Source organism: Mustela lutreola, chromosome 9 (assembly GCF_030435805.1).
Source record: "Mustela lutreola isolate mMusLut2 chromosome 9, mMusLut2.pri, whole genome shotgun sequence".
Classification (NCBI taxonomy): Eukaryota; Metazoa; Chordata; class Mammalia; order Carnivora; family Mustelidae; genus Mustela; species Mustela lutreola.
The window spans coordinates 96096040-96112486 of record NC_081298.1 but is presented as its reverse complement, the minus strand read 5'-3'; the positions used below and the strand labels follow the sequence as shown (position 1 = coordinate 96112486).

The 16447-nt window shown below is 55.4% G+C and overlaps 1 protein-coding gene across 6 annotated transcripts; it reads left to right on the top strand.

Annotated features, from left to right (window-relative positions):
- Nucleotides 1-573: 573 nt before the first annotated feature.
- On the top strand, nt 574-16351 carry RTKN (rhotekin). Of its 6 annotated transcripts, none has more exons than XM_059188106.1 (13): nt 579-1223; nt 2953-3369; nt 9851-10050; nt 11750-11811; nt 11942-11995; nt 12093-12210; nt 12415-12624; nt 13334-13428; nt 13531-13637; nt 13879-14007; nt 14638-14806; nt 14967-15071; nt 15657-16135. In XM_059188106.1, the coding sequence occupies exons 2-13, from the start codon at nt 3298-3300 to the stop codon at nt 15989-15991; spliced, it is 1656 nt and encodes a 551-aa protein (XP_059044089.1). In that variant the 5' UTR covers nt 579-1223; nt 2953-3297; the 3' UTR covers nt 15992-16135. The 6 variants fall into 6 exon arrangements, with proteins under 6 accessions (XP_059044090.1, XP_059044092.1, XP_059044091.1 ...); XM_059188105.1 differs by lacking the exon at nt 579-1223 and adding an exon at nt 2383-2595; XM_059188107.1 differs by lacking the exon at nt 2953-3369 and having other exon boundaries at nt 574-1223; nt 15920-16351.
- The last annotated feature ends 96 nt before the right edge of the window (nt 16352-16447 follow it).

Here is a 16447-nt window from a genome sequence, read left to right as displayed (position 1 = left end):
AAGTTCTGGAGTCCCCAGAAGACTCCCCAGTGTGGATAGCAAGCTAATACTCTGCCATTTCCTTCTCTCTTACTAGGCTTTGTGGAGGTGAGGAGAGCCCCCTTTTCTTCACAAACTGAGTGGTAATCTTGGCCATCCAGCAGCAGCTGAAAAGTAGTCAATACTGAGGTCAATGATCAGCTCACCCTCTTAAGGCGCTTAAGGTCTGGGTCCAGGGAGCTGAGGTCACCTGTGCCCCTCCAAAGACACAAGGCGCTGCACCTGCGTCTTTATCTTCATAGGTCCACTTAAGGGGCTTACACTTAAGGGGCGTTTAAGCCCGCACTGTGCTGGGCATTTTACACCTATTCTCGTATGTAATCCTCATTGCAACCTGAAGGAAGGAGATAATCACTATATCTCCCGTTGAACCGGTGAGAAAAACTGAAGCTCAGAAAGTTCAGTGATTGGGTCGAGGCTCCAAGGTTAGTAAGTGACAGAACGGGATTACAAGACGTGTTTAAGCACTGCCCACTAATTGGGTGGATGTGCACGCAGCCGTGCCTGGGGAATTTAAAGCGGGAGGGGGATCGAAGAAGGGACATTTGGGATTGCAGGAAGTGAGATGATCACTTCGGAAGCTGCTTAGGGGCGCAACTGGGCGCGGTCCCAGCGTTCTCCCAGAACCGCAGTGTGCCACGCGGCTATTCCTGCGGCCAAGGGATTTTCCGCGCGCAGGGAGTGCGGCTTGCCAGGTGGGGGCGGCTGCTGGGCGGGGCTTCCCTGGGCCCGCCCCTTGCCCAGGTGAGGCGCCGGAGCCTGGGGCGCTACGGGATGGTGCGCCCCCGCAGTGCTCAAGAGGTGTAGGGTGCCTGGCTGTCGGGTTGTCGGGCCAGGCCTGCTTGACGCCCCAGGACTGGCCGGGCCGGCCGGGCCTCTGGCGGGGGTGGAGGAGGGTGCCGCGCCCTGCCCGGCCCAGGTGTCGTCTCCGGGGGCGGAGTTTGGGAACCGGGCAGCGAGAGCTTCCCGGCCGCACCGGCAAGCGGGCGTCGAGAGACAGCGGCGGACGAGACCAGGCGCGGCCAGGCGGCTCTGGGAACGCACCGAGTAGGTAAAGGCGTGGGGCAATCAGCATGTTCTCGCGAAACCACCGGAGCCGGGTCACTGTGGCCAGGGGCTCCGCCCTGGAGATGGAGTTCAAACGCGGCCGCTTCCGACTCAGCCTCTTCAGCGACCCGCCCGAGGTGAGACCCACGTCCCTGCCTTCCCTCCCCTTCCCCGGCTCCCATAGCCCTGCTTGCCGGGGCTCCTCGCCCCAGCCCGCGCCGAGGGGCGGAGATGCCGCGGTGCAGGTACAAACCCGTTGTTGTTGACTTCCCAAGAGAGGCGCGGACCGTCTGAAAGTTCATCGGACTCCTCTCAGAAAGCTTAGACAGTCTGACCAGTTGGGATGACTTGCCTCTGTCTGGAAAAACTCCGGGCTGGCTTCAGTGTAAGGGTCCGCAGACTCGATTCCCAAAACATGCCTGGACCCGGCCTCTCCCGGGCATCCCCCCGCCCCACCCCGCCCCGGCAAAGGGCGGTGGGCAGGTAGGCGGGCCCTAGACCTCTCGGACTCCGCGGCGGCGGCGCCCGCTTCTTCCCCGGCCTCCAGCCCCATCTCACAACCTGTCTCAGCCGCCTGGGATAGCCTTCATCATCAACTGGGCTCCTAGGCCACATCTGACCACTTCGCTGAAGCCCTCCCCAGCTGCTTCTCTGTGCCCCTGAAGGGCTGCGGGGCGGGGGGTGGAGGAGAGTGAGAGAGAGAGAGAGAGAGAGAGAGAGAGAGAGTGTGTGTGTGTGTGTGTGTGTGTGTGTGTGTGTAGGGGGTATCCCTTTTAACGTTTTGGGTTATTTACCACACCAAAACTTTGTAGTCCCGCCTCTAGTCTGACAGGTCCTCCCCCGGCCCACCGCTCTACTCCTCCACCGGGTCCGAGCCCTACCTGTTACTCCTGGTAGAGACTCGGGAGTTGCTGAAAGGTCTGGGACTGAGAGGGCGAGTAGCGACAGCAAAGAGGCTGTCCCTGAGGTCCGCTCTCCTACCCTGCTGGGCCTGGAAAGGGTTAAGTGAGGGGGCCTCTCCCCCGGGCCAGGATTCCAGGCCTGGCTTCTGCCCTTTCCCCCCTAGCCTGCCCAGAACAAAGGCCCTTTCACATCCATGTCCCGTGTCCCAGGCCTTTTCTGACTCAGAAGCTAGAGGACCTGGGGAGAGGGGCTCAGTCGGGACTCTTACCAGCAACCGGGTGCTGGGCCAGCGTGGGGGAGGGAGAGGCGAGGCCCGGGGACCAGGAGGAGGGGCCTGTGGGCTGGGGCCGCCCCCGGGACAAATCGGGCCTACCGGGCCAGTGCCGTGGAGCCGGGGCGGAGTCGCAGGGCCCGCCGGCCGCCGAGGGGACTCCGTGGGCCCGGGTTGGAGGGGGGGGGGAGGTGGCAGAGCTGCAGCTGGCTGGGAATCGGGGCTGGTTTCCTGTCTGGAAGGGAAGGGGCCCGCAGAGGGGAGCGGGGGCAGCAGCAGACAGGCACACCCCAGCCTTTCTCCCTCCCACACCTCCCTTCTGCTGGAAAAGCGAGGTAATTGTGAGCCCAGGGTGGGGCGGGCTGGATCAAGGCCCCAAGTTGGAAGAGGTGGCTCTGGGGGTTGGGCCCATTTACCCCTTTGTCCCGCTCCCTGGGATCACTCTCCCCACAAGTCCTCAGTTCCATCCTCTTATTTCTGAGAGTGAGAACCCCACTCTGAAAGCTGCGACCTCCTGCCAAACCCCACAACTCCATAAAACCTGCCTGAGGCGGCCCCGCCCTGCCCCCTTCCAGCTGTGCCTGCCCCTCACGCCCTCCCGGCACACAGATTCTCTGTCCACCCGGCCAGTGATGTGGGCGGGGGCTGGGGAGGGGCCAGAGTCGGAATGAAAGGGCCTTTTTCTTCCACAGCTGGGAGAACAGCTGCCACCAAAGCAAGACTGGACACTCTGTGCCTAGAGACCCCTCTGCAGCTGGTCTCTCTTCCTGGGACCCTGCTCATTCTCACCTCGCTTTCCTCCCCTCCCATGCCTGGCTCCCACCAGGGCCCTGGAACAGTGGTAGGCAAGGAAGGTTTGTCCCAGCAGCCTGAGGGGTGTGACAGGAGCGCAGAGGGACAGGGGCAGCCTCTGCCCTCCGCCCACTCTTTCAAGACCAGGGGAGCAGCGGGAGGAGGAATTGTGGAGCAGCGTGGAGACTGCCCAGCACCCCCCCTCTGGAGGGGTCCACAGGGGAAGGGACACTGGGGGCACAGAGATGCAGGACAGATTGCACATCCTGGAGGACCTGAATATGCTCTACATTCGGCAGATGGCGCTCAGCTTGGAGGTAACGCCCCCGCCCCCAGGACTCCTCTGCGTGCTACCCAGCATGGGTTTGTGCCCTGCGGGGGTCCCTGCAGGGGCTGAGGAGGGAGGGGGGCACTGCTCCAAGTAGGGAGAGGGACAGGTGGTTCTGTGTGCCTTGCTTGTTAAGTGCCAACCAGCCTTATGTTGGCAAAAGGGCCTTCACACCTATTTCTGAAAGCTCTGGGGTGGGGGTGGATTGTGTTTTGGGCCCCAGGGGTCCTTTTAGGTGTGGGAAGAAGAGAAGACTTCAGGGTAAGAGAGGTTTGCAGGAAGGATGTGGCCTTGCTGGAGAAGGGAAGGCGACTCTGACAGGATATAAGGATCTGATGGCCTTGTAGGTGGCAGGGAGCTGTTTATTCATTTATTTATTCTTAAACACTTTTATTGAACACCGCCTATATGCTGAGCTCCTTGTTGACCATGGGATACCTCAGTGAACCATTCAACTGGGAGAATACAATAAACATGTAAACACAGAAATCATCCCCCCAGTGACATGATGATAAAAACAGGGGTGTAACACCCATCAGGTGGGGAAGGCAGCATTCAGCGTGGAGGTCAGAGCAGGCCTCTGTGATGAGATCATGAGCTGAGACCAGAAAGATATGAAGATACGTGGAGACTAGAGGAAGAGCTTTCCAGCTGGAGGGCATAGCAAGGGCAGAGGCTCTTAGATGAGGTTGTGCTCCAGTTCCAGTGTGGCTGGAACACAGGAGTTGGGGCTGAGATCATGGACAGACACCAGATTAAGGCCTTACACAAGGCCTTTTACTCTAGGTGCGATGTTGGCCCACCCAAGGGTTTTAAGCAGGGGAACAACTCATCTAATGTTTTGTTTTGTTTTTAAACATTTTTATTTATTTATTTGATAGAGATCACAAGTAGGCAGAGAGGCAGGCAGAGAGAGAAGAAGGGAAGCAGGCTCCCTGCTGAGCAGAGAGCCTGATGTCCATCCCAGGATCCTGAGATCATGACCTGAGCTGAAGGCAGAGGCTTTAACCCACTGAGCCACCCAGGCGCCCCTCATCTAATGTTTTAAAATAAGGGCTTCTGTGGCGAATAGGCTAGGCAGGCATGGAGGGAAGGAGAGAGGAGAGTTGACAAGAGAGGTAGCAGAAGACCACCAGATAGGAAGTTGTTATGGCTTTAGGGGAGTGAACCTGGTGCTGTGGTTGGAAGTGCTCATGATAGAGACAGAGAAGGGGGTGGATTTCCGATGACGGTGGTGGATCTGATGGGGCTTGTTGGTGGATGGGCCTCAAGAACTGAACATGGATTTGCCTCATGGCAAAGAAGGAGCTCTGGAATGATTCTCAGGTGTGCCCAAGCTGGGTGGTGTGGCCATTTACTGAGATAGGGGAGGTAAAGGAGGCTGTGGAAGTGACTGCCTGGACAAGGCAAGAGTTTGCTGCTGAGGAAGGTCAGAGGAGGGACTGTAAAGAGTCCAGATCAGGAGTGGAAATTTATTGCCAGTGCACCCCTCTGCCCTGGCGCCCACGCCCTGGACCATAGCAGACACTGCTGGTCAGTCACGGCACTCTTGACCAGCAAGCCCAGACGTGGACTCGCGATTTTTCTCAGCATGTCCCTGGCACAAAGTGTGCGGGTTGTTTCCCTTACAAGGGCACCAGCCAGAGGCAAGAGTCCCAGCCTGGTTTAGGGCTATATCAGGAGGGGACACCTTTGTCTAACTTGTTTGCCTAGAGAGGGTTACCTTTTTCTAATATGCAGAAAGGTGCTCAGCGAGCCCACTGGGACTCTGCTACTACCTATTGTCCTGTAGTAGCACATGGGGTGAAACCTATTCCTCTGCGCTGTCTGCATTACTAGTTACATGTGGCTACTTGAATGTATAATTTAGTTAATTAAAGTGAAATAAACAATTTCTTGGTTGCTCTAGCCATTTCAAGATGGCTGTGGAACATTTCCATCACTGCCGGAGATGTAATTGAACAGAGCTGGTCTAGGTATTAAAATGTTTAAATTCAGCATCTTCTCTACTCCCCTGTGCACACCACCCCCCTTCCCCATGTAATTTTTCTTCATGGGAGGCCTGTCTGAGTTCTGGAACAGAGGATGGGGCTTAGATTTCACTTTGGCCACCTCTCCTACCTCCGCTAGGGTACAGGCTGAGGATGCTATGTTCCTTCTCCATCAAACTCAGCAGTCCTCCCTCCGCCCAGTTCCCACTCAAGAAAGAGAGATCCATTGATATTTCAGAGATTGGCCAGAGAGGTAGGTAGTCGTGGCAGAGTAAATCCAAGAACTTTCTGGAGGAAGCAACTTAAACTGCAAGTAAAGGGAAGATGGGAGTGAGAGAAGGGTCGTTCTTAAATATGTGCTGGTCCAAAGTAGTGATTAGACTTTCTCACTTAATTCTCAAACAGTACTATGAAGGAGGTGGGGCACTCCCCAGTTTATAGTCTCCAGAGGCTAAGTTCTCACAGCTAGTCAAATTCCCAAGCCAGGATTTGGATTTAGCCCCAGTGGAGATTCTGAAGGGGACAGAGGTGATGAGAAGCAGAACAGTAAGTCAGGGACTGAAAAGAACTGGGGGGGGGGGGGGGACAGGAAAAGACATCCACGAGGGCCTAATGTGTGCTGGGCTTCTGCCCATGACTCATCCTCCTTCAGCCCCTTGGGCCTTGACCCAAGTCCTGCTGACATCCAACTCTGGGCTCTTTCCCAGGAGAGTAGTGAAAACACTGCCTACATCTGGAGAAAGGGGTGTGTGAGTGGGGAGGGGGGACAAGAAGCTATCCCTGGATTGGCAAGATGGGGACAAAGCATAGGGATCTAGAAACAGTGCCAGGATTCCAGAGATGCTCTGCCCAAAGGGTGGGAGCCAGAATTTCTGGGACCCTATCCTCCCTGAAGCTGTGGGAGAGTGGGTCTGGGGCCAGAGTGGGGTGGGAGGTGGTAGCAGAGGTGTTGGGCTCATCCAGGCTGAGCCCAGAGACTTTTCCACCGCTCCAGTTTTTCCAATTTACATACTCCCTTCCCTCCCCTGTGCTCCTGGGCAAGGGGTCACCTTGGAGGGCAACCACAAAGCAGGAGGAGCCTCTGGGCCTCCTGCAGCTCTAGCGGCACCAAGGCCAAAGCCCTATCCAGGGCGACGGGGGAGCTCCGGGAGCAATGTTGCACACAACTGCGTCTCAGGGTTCTGCTGCCCGGAGCCTAGCCCTGCCAGGCGCAGGGAGGAACCGCCTGCGCCGGGGAGCCCCTCAACCTGCTCTCGCGGCAGTTTGGAGCTGATGTCACCAGAGCCCTGAGCGCCATGGCAGGCGGGCGGGAGCCCTTGCAACTCCCCAGACCCAGCGCACTGCCAGCATTGGTGCCTCGAGCGCAATGGACAGGACTAGGGAAGGATCCGTGAGTGCTGGGGCCCGGGTAAAGAGACTAGCTGGGAGAGGGCTTGAGCACGCTTCTCTGTCCCCTCCCTCCCCCCTTCTCTCATCATTTCCTGGTGTTTGTGGGTGAAGCTGGAAGTAGAATGGGATGGGGGTTGGCAAGCAGGAAAGCTTAGCAGAGGTGGGACCCTGGTGCAGACAGACAGGGCTGGGGGAGTGGGGCGGCAGGAGCTGTGTAGTCTGGGAGGGCTTCCTGGTGGAAGGGGCATTGGGACCTGGTTGGCCTACTTCTGAAGGGTCAGGAAGAGAAACTGTGGGAGGGGGTGATGAAAGTCAGGCCCAGCCCAGTGGTGGCCCAGGAAATAAATTGTGAAGGAGGAGTGTGCAGAGAGGCTGGACAAGGCTTTTGAAAGCAGTAATCTAGGGTGTTCAGGTCTTGGAGACTTGAATGCTGGAGACACAGGGGACAGAATCAAGTGCACAGTGTGAGAGCCGATGTGAGGGTGAAGACAGGTTTTGGGTGATCACGTTCACCCCTCTCTTCCTATCTGGTGCCTTCCCTGGGCTTCCTCTCAAACTAAGCTCACTCTGTCATGCAGTTAGGCTTCCCCCTCCTTTCTGAAGCCTTCCCCATCACCTCAGCCAGAAGCAAACAGGGCTGTCTCCCACGAGTGTGTTTATGCCATGACAAGGCACTTACGGGGCAGCCATTAGTGTCTGCATCTCTCACTGCCCAGCTGGACTTTAAATGTGGGCCCTCGGACAGCATAGGGATGCTCCAAGGTTTGTTGGGTGAATGCTACTTCTGCCAAAGTAGCATTTAAAGAAAGCATCCTCACCATTCATCCACACTATGCGCTGGGCACTGTGCTAAATGCTTTACATTCCTGGCTTACTGAATCCTCGCAGTTCTAGCGTGTGCAACTACTTCCAATCTCATTTTATAGATGGAGAAACCAAGTCTTAGGGAGGTGGAGTAAATTTTAAGTAAGTTTCTTCTCAGCTTCTCAAGACTGGCAGGACTGACTCAGACCCAAACTGGTGCTCTCGCCCTTCGCTCTCTGCCGAGACCTCCAGGGCTCTTTCTGAGTGAATGTTCCTTAGAACCCTGGTGCCTGTCTCAGTGCCTAAACACTACCTCCCATCCTTATTCACAGCTGTGAATAACACCTGTTTTGCCCCTCACTCCTGATCTCCTGCCCCACCTGCCTCCCCATCCCCAGTCCTTGCCTCTCTCCTCAACTTCCCAAGCTGAGAGGGCCAGCAGGTGGCAGAGCCCCTAATCTGGAGCCTGTACAGGGTTCTGTGAAGTATGGGTGAACGCTGTAGGGGGTATGCTCCTGCACAGATCCCTTGCCAACTAGATGTTCCCCATCACTTGAGTCTTCAGGGTAACCCTGAAGACTATCTTGTCCATTTTCTTTAGTTGGTGGTTCTTGGCCCTGGCTACACCTCAGAACCATTTGGGGAATTTCCAAAAAAACACACCCACTAAATTCTTAGAGATTCTATTCTGCAAGTCTGAAGTAGAGCCTGATAGTGTGTGTGTGTTTGTGTGTGTGTGTGTGTGCGCACGTGCACGTGCATGCCTATGTTTAACTGAAAGGATTTAATTTTTTTTAAAGGTAACACAAGGGGTGCCTGAGGGGCTGAATTGGTTAACTGTCCAGCTCTTGATTCTGGCTCAGGTCATGATCTCAGGGTAATGAGATCGAGCCCCACATTCGGCTCCCGACTGGGTGTGAGCCTGCTGAGATTCTCTCTCCATCTCTGGGGGGGAAAAAAAAGGTAACACAATTTCCAGTAGCATAGAAGAAAAGAAGGATATATTTTAAAGTAGTATAAATCTGTTTTCCATTCCTGGCACCCAGGCCTACAGTGTCTGTTTTATATGAAGTGAGAAGAGAGTATCACAGCATGCTACCACTTGTATAACATATATATATATATATATATTTTTTTTTTTTTGGAGTGGGGTGAGAGAGAAAGAATCTGTGCAACTGTGCAAGCACAAGCAGGAGGAAGGACAGGGAGAATCCCAAAGCAGACTCCTTGCTGAGCACAGAGCCTGACCCAGTGTTCAATTTCAGAACACTGAGATCATGACCTGAACCAGAATCAAGAGTCAGATGCTGGGGCGCCTGGGTGGCTCAGTGGGTTAAGCCGCTGCCTTTGGCTCGGGTCGTGATCTCAGGGTCCTGGGATCGAGTCCCGCGTCGGGCTCTCTGCTCAGCGGGGAGCCTGCTTCCCCCTCTCTCTCTCTGCCTGCTTCTCTGTCTACTTGTGATTTCTCTCTGTCAAATAAATAAATAAAATCTTAAAAAAAAAAAAAAAGAGTCAGATGCTTTTCACCGACTGAGCCCCCCTGCGCCCCCTCACTTCATACATTTTGAAGAGTATTTTATATCTACATATATATGTCTACCTAAATCTTTGATGTCTGTAGTATTCCATATTCCACAGGAGTGCGGTGACTTATTTAACCAATGCCTGAGTGAAGGACTTTTTTTTTTCTTTTGAGATTCATTTGACAGAGAAAAACACATCGAGATAGGGAACACAAGCAGGGGCAGTGGGAGAGGGAGAAGCAGGCTTCCTGCTGAGCAAGGAGCCTGAAGTGGGGCTCGATCCTAGGACTCTGGGATCATGATCTGAACCAAAGGCAGAAGCTTCAGGGACTGAGCCAGCCAGGTTCCCATGAGTGAAGGACTTTTAATCTTGGTGTTTTAAAACAGTGTTAGAATGAATGTGGCTTTGCTTACATGTGTAACTTTATTTGTAGTTAAACTACTTGTAGTTAAACTATTTGTAGATAAACTCCTACTAGATATTGAATAGCTGGATCAGAGGATATGTGAATTTCTAGTTTTCATAGATTTTTCCAAATTGTGCTCAAAACAAGCCAGTGGAATTTATGCTCCTACCATCAAATGCATAAGGACATCTATATTTTTACAAAGTTTCTCTGGTTATTATTGGGCAGGTGAGGCTGAGTTACCTGAAACATGTTTCTTAGTTTCTTCTGGAACACATCCTGCTTGGGGTCTAGAGCATGCTTCAGCCTGTCCCCAACCAACATTTCCGTCTCATCCTTTCCCCCACTCTATCTAGGACACAGAGTTGCAGAGAAAGCTAGACCATGAGATCCGGATGAGGGAAGGGGCCTGCAAGCTGCTGGCAGCCTGCTCCCAGAGAGAGCAGGCTCTGGAGGCCACCAAGAGCCTGCTGGTGTGCAACAGCCGCATCCTGAGCTACATGGGCGAGCTGCAGCGGCGGAAGGAGGCGCAGGTGCTGAGGAAGACTGGCCGGCGGTGAGCAAAGGGTAGTGGCCCAGGGTGTGTGTTTGGGGGTGTGGGTCACCCTGAGGATGACGTCCCCACGAAGCCTTGTCAGAGCCTGGGAGACCCCTTGGTGTTTTCTCACCATAATGTGCTGCCCAAAGGTGCACTGGTGAGTAGCTCAGGCTGGGCTCAGGAAAGCAGCGTATCTGGTGAAAGGCTGGCGGGCTGAGGGCTGAGAATGTAAACGCGCTTCTTGCCTAAGTGCTGCCGATGGTCTGAGGGGGCGGGCTGGGTGGCTTCTGGAAAGCTAACTTCCCGAAGTCAGTTCACTGGGTGGCCAGCTGACCACAGATTGACAAGAGCGTACCTGAGGTTCACCAGCACAAGCACTGCTTGAAAAAGGGAATAATAAAACAGTGTTTAAGGGAACACCTCCCTGGTCACATAAATTAGATGTATTTTAAAAGGGGTCAGCTTCCGGATGTGAAACGCCAGCTGCACTGACAGTTCGTGCTGGCGGTCTGACAAAGCTGCAGCCGGATGGCTGAGGTGATGCTCAGCTACAACTAAATGTTGGAGAAAATACCTGGCAAGTTTATCATTCTGAGAACTGGCCACTTGGGTAAACTGATCATTTGGAAAACTGGCTGCTGGCAAAATAAGCCTGCTTGACCCCACAGGGCTGAGTGGGGAGAAAGTGCCAGCTTTCTCTGGCGTGACACCCATCGCAGCTCTGCCGTGAAGGCTGCCACAAGAAGGGGTCACCAGGAGCCCTCCAGAGTCCATCCATGAAGCCCCCAGGGGAAGGCAGATAACCAGCTCTGTGGCTTCCCCACAAAGCTAACGGGCAAGCAGATGGGGTGGGGGGGGCAGGTCCTAATGTGAATTTGAGGTCTCCTGAGAGGCAGCCCTCAACAGGCTCTGCCCTGCCAAAGTCCCACCCAGCCTAGGCAGTGTGGGGTGAAGTACACCCCAGATCGCTGACACTAAATGCTTTGCCCTCACTCAGTGGCACACTGTTTAGTTTAAGGCCTTACTAAATTGCTAATGACATTAGTGACCTTCTGAATTGGGTGGCTGAACTGGCTGTCCACCTGAGGAGAGACACAAACTCAGAGAGTGCTCCTGATGGGTGAAGGGAGAAAGGCCAGGTGTCTGGGCCACTGTACTGGGGGCCGAGGAACTTGGGGTACTGGGAAGGCTAAGCCTACCTAGGGATGGTAGAGAAGAAATCAAAGCTGAGGAGGAGGGAAGAGAGAGGTTTGTGGCAAATGGAACACAGATGTTCTTCACTTGTGTTCTTGATTTTCCAACCACCCCAGTACTGTCCTACATCGAAGAAGTGATAAGATGGTAAAGCACAGCCTCCCCTATGGTTAAAAAGAAAGCCTGCAAACTTCTCTAGGTCTGGGGTTTAGTGGAGATGAGCCCTTGAAAAGGAGTCTCTCTGCAGACACCTGTTCCCTCAAGCCTTACTTGTGTCTGGCAGGGGTCTGGGGGAGATGGTCAGAGAGGGTGCTTGGAGGGGGAGGAGCCTGGAGCTTGTACTTCCTGTGAACTAATGTGCCTCTGGTGTCCCCAGGCCTGGTGAACCCCTGGGTTCAAGTGACAGCTCAAACAGTGCCTCAGCCCTGCCCTGTCAGTCTGGCTGGGGACCTGGGGGCTAGGCCCTGGGCTGGAGGCATCTTAGAGCCCTTGAGAACCACAACGGGGTTGGATTTGCCCACAGGCCTTCAGATAGCGGGCCACCTGCTGAGCGCTCCCCTTGCCGAGGCCGTGTCTGCATCTCCGGTAAGAAACACAGCTCTTCCCCATCACTGCCCACCCCACCCCGGACCCCTAGCTGCTGGCATTCCTTGCCCAACCACATGATCTCCTGCCCTGTCTCAACATCCCTTCCTGCTCCTCCTCTGCTCCTCAGACCTCCGGATTCCACTCATGTGGAAGGACACAGAATATTTCAAGAACAAAGGCGGTGAGTTCCACACATGCTGGGACAAACTGAGGGAGTGACCTGAGGTTGGAGACTCTCGTGGGGCACCGTGCTTACTAGTTTGGGCCTCTGTCCCCAGACCTGCACCGCTGGGCTGTGTTCCTGCTGCTGCAGCTAGGGGAACACATTCAGGACACAGAGATGATCTTGGTGGACAGGACCCTCACAGACATCTCCTTTCAGAACAACGTGCTCTTGTGAGTGCCTTGTCCCTGGGGGCTCCCTCCTTTCTCCAGTCTCCTCCAGTCCTTGGATGGAGCTGCAGGGGAGGAAGGAAGATGGGCCTCACCTGGACAGCTGTCCTGTACTCGCACGACGTCATCCTCCACCCCGCCCACCCCCTCATGCCTCCCTGAACTTCCCCAGGACCAGCCTTCTCTCTTCCGCCCACCCTCCTATAGCACCGAGGCAGGGCCAGATTTTGAACTGCGACTGGAGCTGTACGGAGCCTGCTTGGAAGAGGAGGGGGCCCTGGCTGGAGCCCCCAAGAGGCTTGCCACCAAACTCAGCAGCTCCCTAGGCCGCTCCTCTGGGAGGCGTGTCCGGGCGTCACTGGAGAGTGCGTCAGGTTCGGGGAGCAGTCCCATTCTGCTCCCCACCCCAGCTGTGGGGTAAGGCCCTACATGCCCCCACTGCCCTCAGCTGCATATATCCTGGCCTCCGTTGGCCTCTGAGCTGTGTCGAGCATGCAAACCTATTCTGTGCCACTGCCACAGCATGCAGGCTTACATGAATGAGTGGCGGTCACTTGGCTGGGATACACCCTAGCCTGTGCCCTGGAGCTAGCCCCAAGTCAACCAAGAGGACCAGTAGGAATGTAGGTAGAGCTGTTTGGGGGGGCTTGAATTTTTTGCAGCAGCAAATGCATATTATGTGGATAGGACAGTGTGCCCTGGTTGGCACGAAGTAGCCTGGGTCCTGTGGGGTTGCCTGCTGGTGCCTGGAAGCACCCAGAGACACTGGGTCTCTAAGCAGCAGTTGGAGAAGCTCTAGGGCAGTGACTTTGCTACCTTTGGAGACAGACAGGAGGTCAAATTCCAACTCTACCACCTACCAGCTGTGAATTATGGGCAAATTTCTTAACTTCTCTAAGCCTCAGGCTCTCTCATCTATTCACGAAACAATGCCACCAACCTCCCAAGGCTGTCGTGGGAATACAGTGGGATAACATACGTAAAGCACAGGAAGCACAGGAAGCACAGGACGTGGCACTTAGCAGGAGCTCGGGAAATATCCTTACCCCTGTGGGGGAGGCCAGCTAGTTTTCCTGCAGTCTAGGAGGCCTGGCGCCAGGCTGAGGCCCACTTCTCTGTTGTGTAGTGGTCCTCGTTACCACCTCTTGGCTCACACCACGCTCACCTTGGCGGCAGTGCAGGATGGGTTCCGAACACACGACCTCACCCTCGCTAGCCATGGTGAGTCTGTTGTGGAGGGAGGGGACGCTGGACAGTGAGAAGAGGGGCTGTGGGATGGTCCCTTTCGTTCACCACCCTTACCCTAAACTTCCTATCCCCCAGAGGAGAACCCCGCCTGGCTTCCCCTCTATGGTAGCGTGTGTTGCCGCCTGGTGGCTCAGCCTCTCTGCATGACTCAGCCTACCGCCAGTGGTACCCTCAGGGTGCAGGTGAGGGGCCCTGAGGCGGAGAAGGGAACCTGGAGAAGGCAAAGGACAGCTGGATCATCTAGGCACCGAAGGACTATTGGAAAGTCAAGATCTGGGTGGAGGAAGGAGGGTTATATTATAGCAAGAAGACAGGAGGATCAGACACGAGGGTGGGCAGAAAGGAACAGACTCTCAGTGGGGGAATGGGAAGAAGGGTGTTGGGGGTGTGATTCCCCCAGGAAACCTTGAGTCATTTGTGCAGCAAGCTGGGGAGCTGCAGGACTGGGCGCGAGTGCATGGAGTCCTGAAAGGCACAAGCCTCTTCTGTTACCAGCAACCCGAAGACGCAGACACTGGGGAAGAGCCGTTGTTTACTATTGCCATCAACAAGGTGATGGATCCCTTGGTGGTAAAGCTACCAGGTGCCTGGGCCCAGGAGCGTCTCCTTCAGGTCCCAGGAGGGTGGGTGCAGAGAGATGGAAGTCAGGCCTGCTGTTCCTAGCAGCACCGCACCCAGCTTCAGGGCCAGGAGTGTTCTCACCGGGGTCACTGGAAAAGGCTCTTCTCACTAGCGCTAGCCCCTGTCAAGTCCCAGAGGGTCCCATGGCCAGTTTAGGATTTTCATTCTCTTTCTGCCTTTTCTCTCAAATTCCATTCTGCATTTTCTTCCCCCTTTCTTGGCTTTGTCTCCCAACCCAAGTCCAATGACCCCTCTTAATTTCCAAGCCCTTTTGCTAGCTTTCCTGACGACTTTTATGAAAGTACTGAGGGATATTAGGCCTCAGCATTCCTGCCCGCCTCTGTGCCTCCCTCAATCCCGTCTCTGTCTGCTCCTCTTTCCTGAGGGCTCTATCTCACCCCCAGTCCTTTCCTGCTGTTCCTTCCTGCTCTGCTCAATAGGAGGCAGATGAGAGACCCAACCAGCTCTTCCTTCTAAGGCAGGGATGAGCAAGCCTGCCTGGTATCTGTGACCGCTGACTTCTGTGACCAAGGTGAAGACGACCCCTTCCTTCTCCTGCAGGAGACTCGAGTCCGGGCAGGGGAGCCGGACCAGGCTGCAGGCCGGCCCTTGACCCTGAGCATCAGTAACCGGTATGGGGAGGATGAGGTGACACACACCCTTCAGACAGAGAGCCGAGGAGCCCTGCATAGCTGGATGGAGGCTTTGTGGCAGCTTTTCTTTGACATGAGTAAGAGGAGGGGGCTGGTTTGAACCTTTGGGTGGGCTGGGGTTTATTTTTATCAAAAGGCTCTATTTCCAGAAAGTGTGGAAGGGAATGTAGCGGGGGAGGGGAAGGCCTGGCCCTCTCAGTCTTCCTCCTCCCACCCTAGTCATGGCTCTCCCTTCAGGCCAGTGGAAGCAGTGCTGTGATGAAATCATGAAGATTGAAACCCCTGCTCCCCGGAAACCACCCCAAGTCCTGGCCAAACAGGGGTCCTTGTACCATGAGATGGGTGAGTGAAAGGACACTCCGGGAACCTGACGGCAGGTGGGCTTGGGGGCTTCAAGGCAGCCCAGATAATGGGAACAGAGCAAGCAACAGGCTGAGGCAGAGCTCTGGGGACCCAAGGCCCTCTCGGTCCTGTTGTATTTGTTTCTCTTCTCCAGCTCTTCTTAGAGCCATCTCCACCAAAGTTCCAAACCAACCCCCAAAGAGCCGAATTCATTTTATGGATTTCTTTCCTAATTTCTTCTTCTCTGTTTCCCTTTCTGCATGCGGATTCCCGTCTCTTCCTCTGACCCTTCACTTGCTTGGCACTGCTTTCATTTTCCTCCTCTTTTCTTGATTTTTTTTTCACTCACTTCTGCCCACCCCCTCATCTCCATCCCCCCTGCACCCTGTATCCCATAGTCTTATCAGAGCCCATGGCTCCAGGGGGCCCAGGTGAGGGGCTTCTCCTGCAGGATAACACAATCTCAGCTGAGATCCGGGCTTTGCTTTCCTCCTATTACAGTGACAGGTGATGGTCAGGGCTGGGTAGGCCTGGGGCCTAAGTTCTGACTGGCCCCCTCCCCTCAACCCCTTCCTGGTGTCACAGCTATTGAGCCGCTGGATGACATCGCAGCGGTGACAGACATCCTGGCCCAGCGGGAGGGCACAAGGCTGGAGACACCCCCACCCTGGCTAGCAATGTTTACAGAACAGCCTGCCCTGCCTAACCCCTGCTCACCTGCCTCAGTGGCCCCAGCCCCACCTCGGACCCACCCCATGCCCTGGGGGCGACCCCGAACATTCTCCCTGGATGCCGTCCCCCCAGACCACTCCCCTGGGGCTTCCCGCTCCGTTGCCCCTCTCCCCCAGCAGCGATCCCCACGATCCAGAGGCTTCTTCAGCAAAGGCCCACCCCGCACTTGGCTCCAGTCGCCAGTCTGAGAGAGAAAGGTGCTGGCCGCAGGATCTGGCCAGAGGAAGAGACAACCTACAAGCAGCTGGGCTCCGGGTGCGGCGCTGTCGGCAGCAGGTTGGCCAGCTTGGCCTCCCCTTCCTCTGCTGGACTGGGGGTAGGCTGGGGGGTGGGAGCAGAAGCCCCTCCTCAGCTGTGCTTGCCAAGGTGTTGAGGGGCTCCTTCATGGGACTGCCTTGGACCCCCCAAACCCTTCCTGGGAGAAAACTGGAACCAATCCTGCCCTACCTCCCTGCACTAACCAGCTTTGAGGATGGCACTGAAGAGCCTTGGGAGGGAGCGCACCTCCCTGTGACTCTCACATCAACCATTAAAGTTATTTAACGGCAGCCCTCACCTGGTTCTTGAGGATAGGTTGCCTCTCCACTTGGTCTGGAACTGTCCCCTCCCCTCATCCCTGGAGCTTAGATGACCGGTCTGTGATA

What these genes read in the sequence shown, in the direction of transcription:
- RTKN (XM_059188104.1), top strand. Translation starts at nt 1,113, where the DNA reads ATGTTCTCGCGAAACCACCGGAGCCGGGTCACTGTGGCCAGGGGCTCC. An exon ending in AGGCCGTGTCTGCATCTCCG is followed by an intron (nt 11,812 to 11,941) that starts GTAAGAAACACA and finishes TCTGCTCCTCAG; the next exon opens with ACCTCCGGATTCCACTCATG. An exon ending in GCAGCTTTTCTTTGACATGA is followed by an intron (nt 14,807 to 14,966) that starts GTAAGAGGAGGG and finishes CTCTCCCTTCAG; the next exon opens with GCCAGTGGAAGCAGTGCTGT.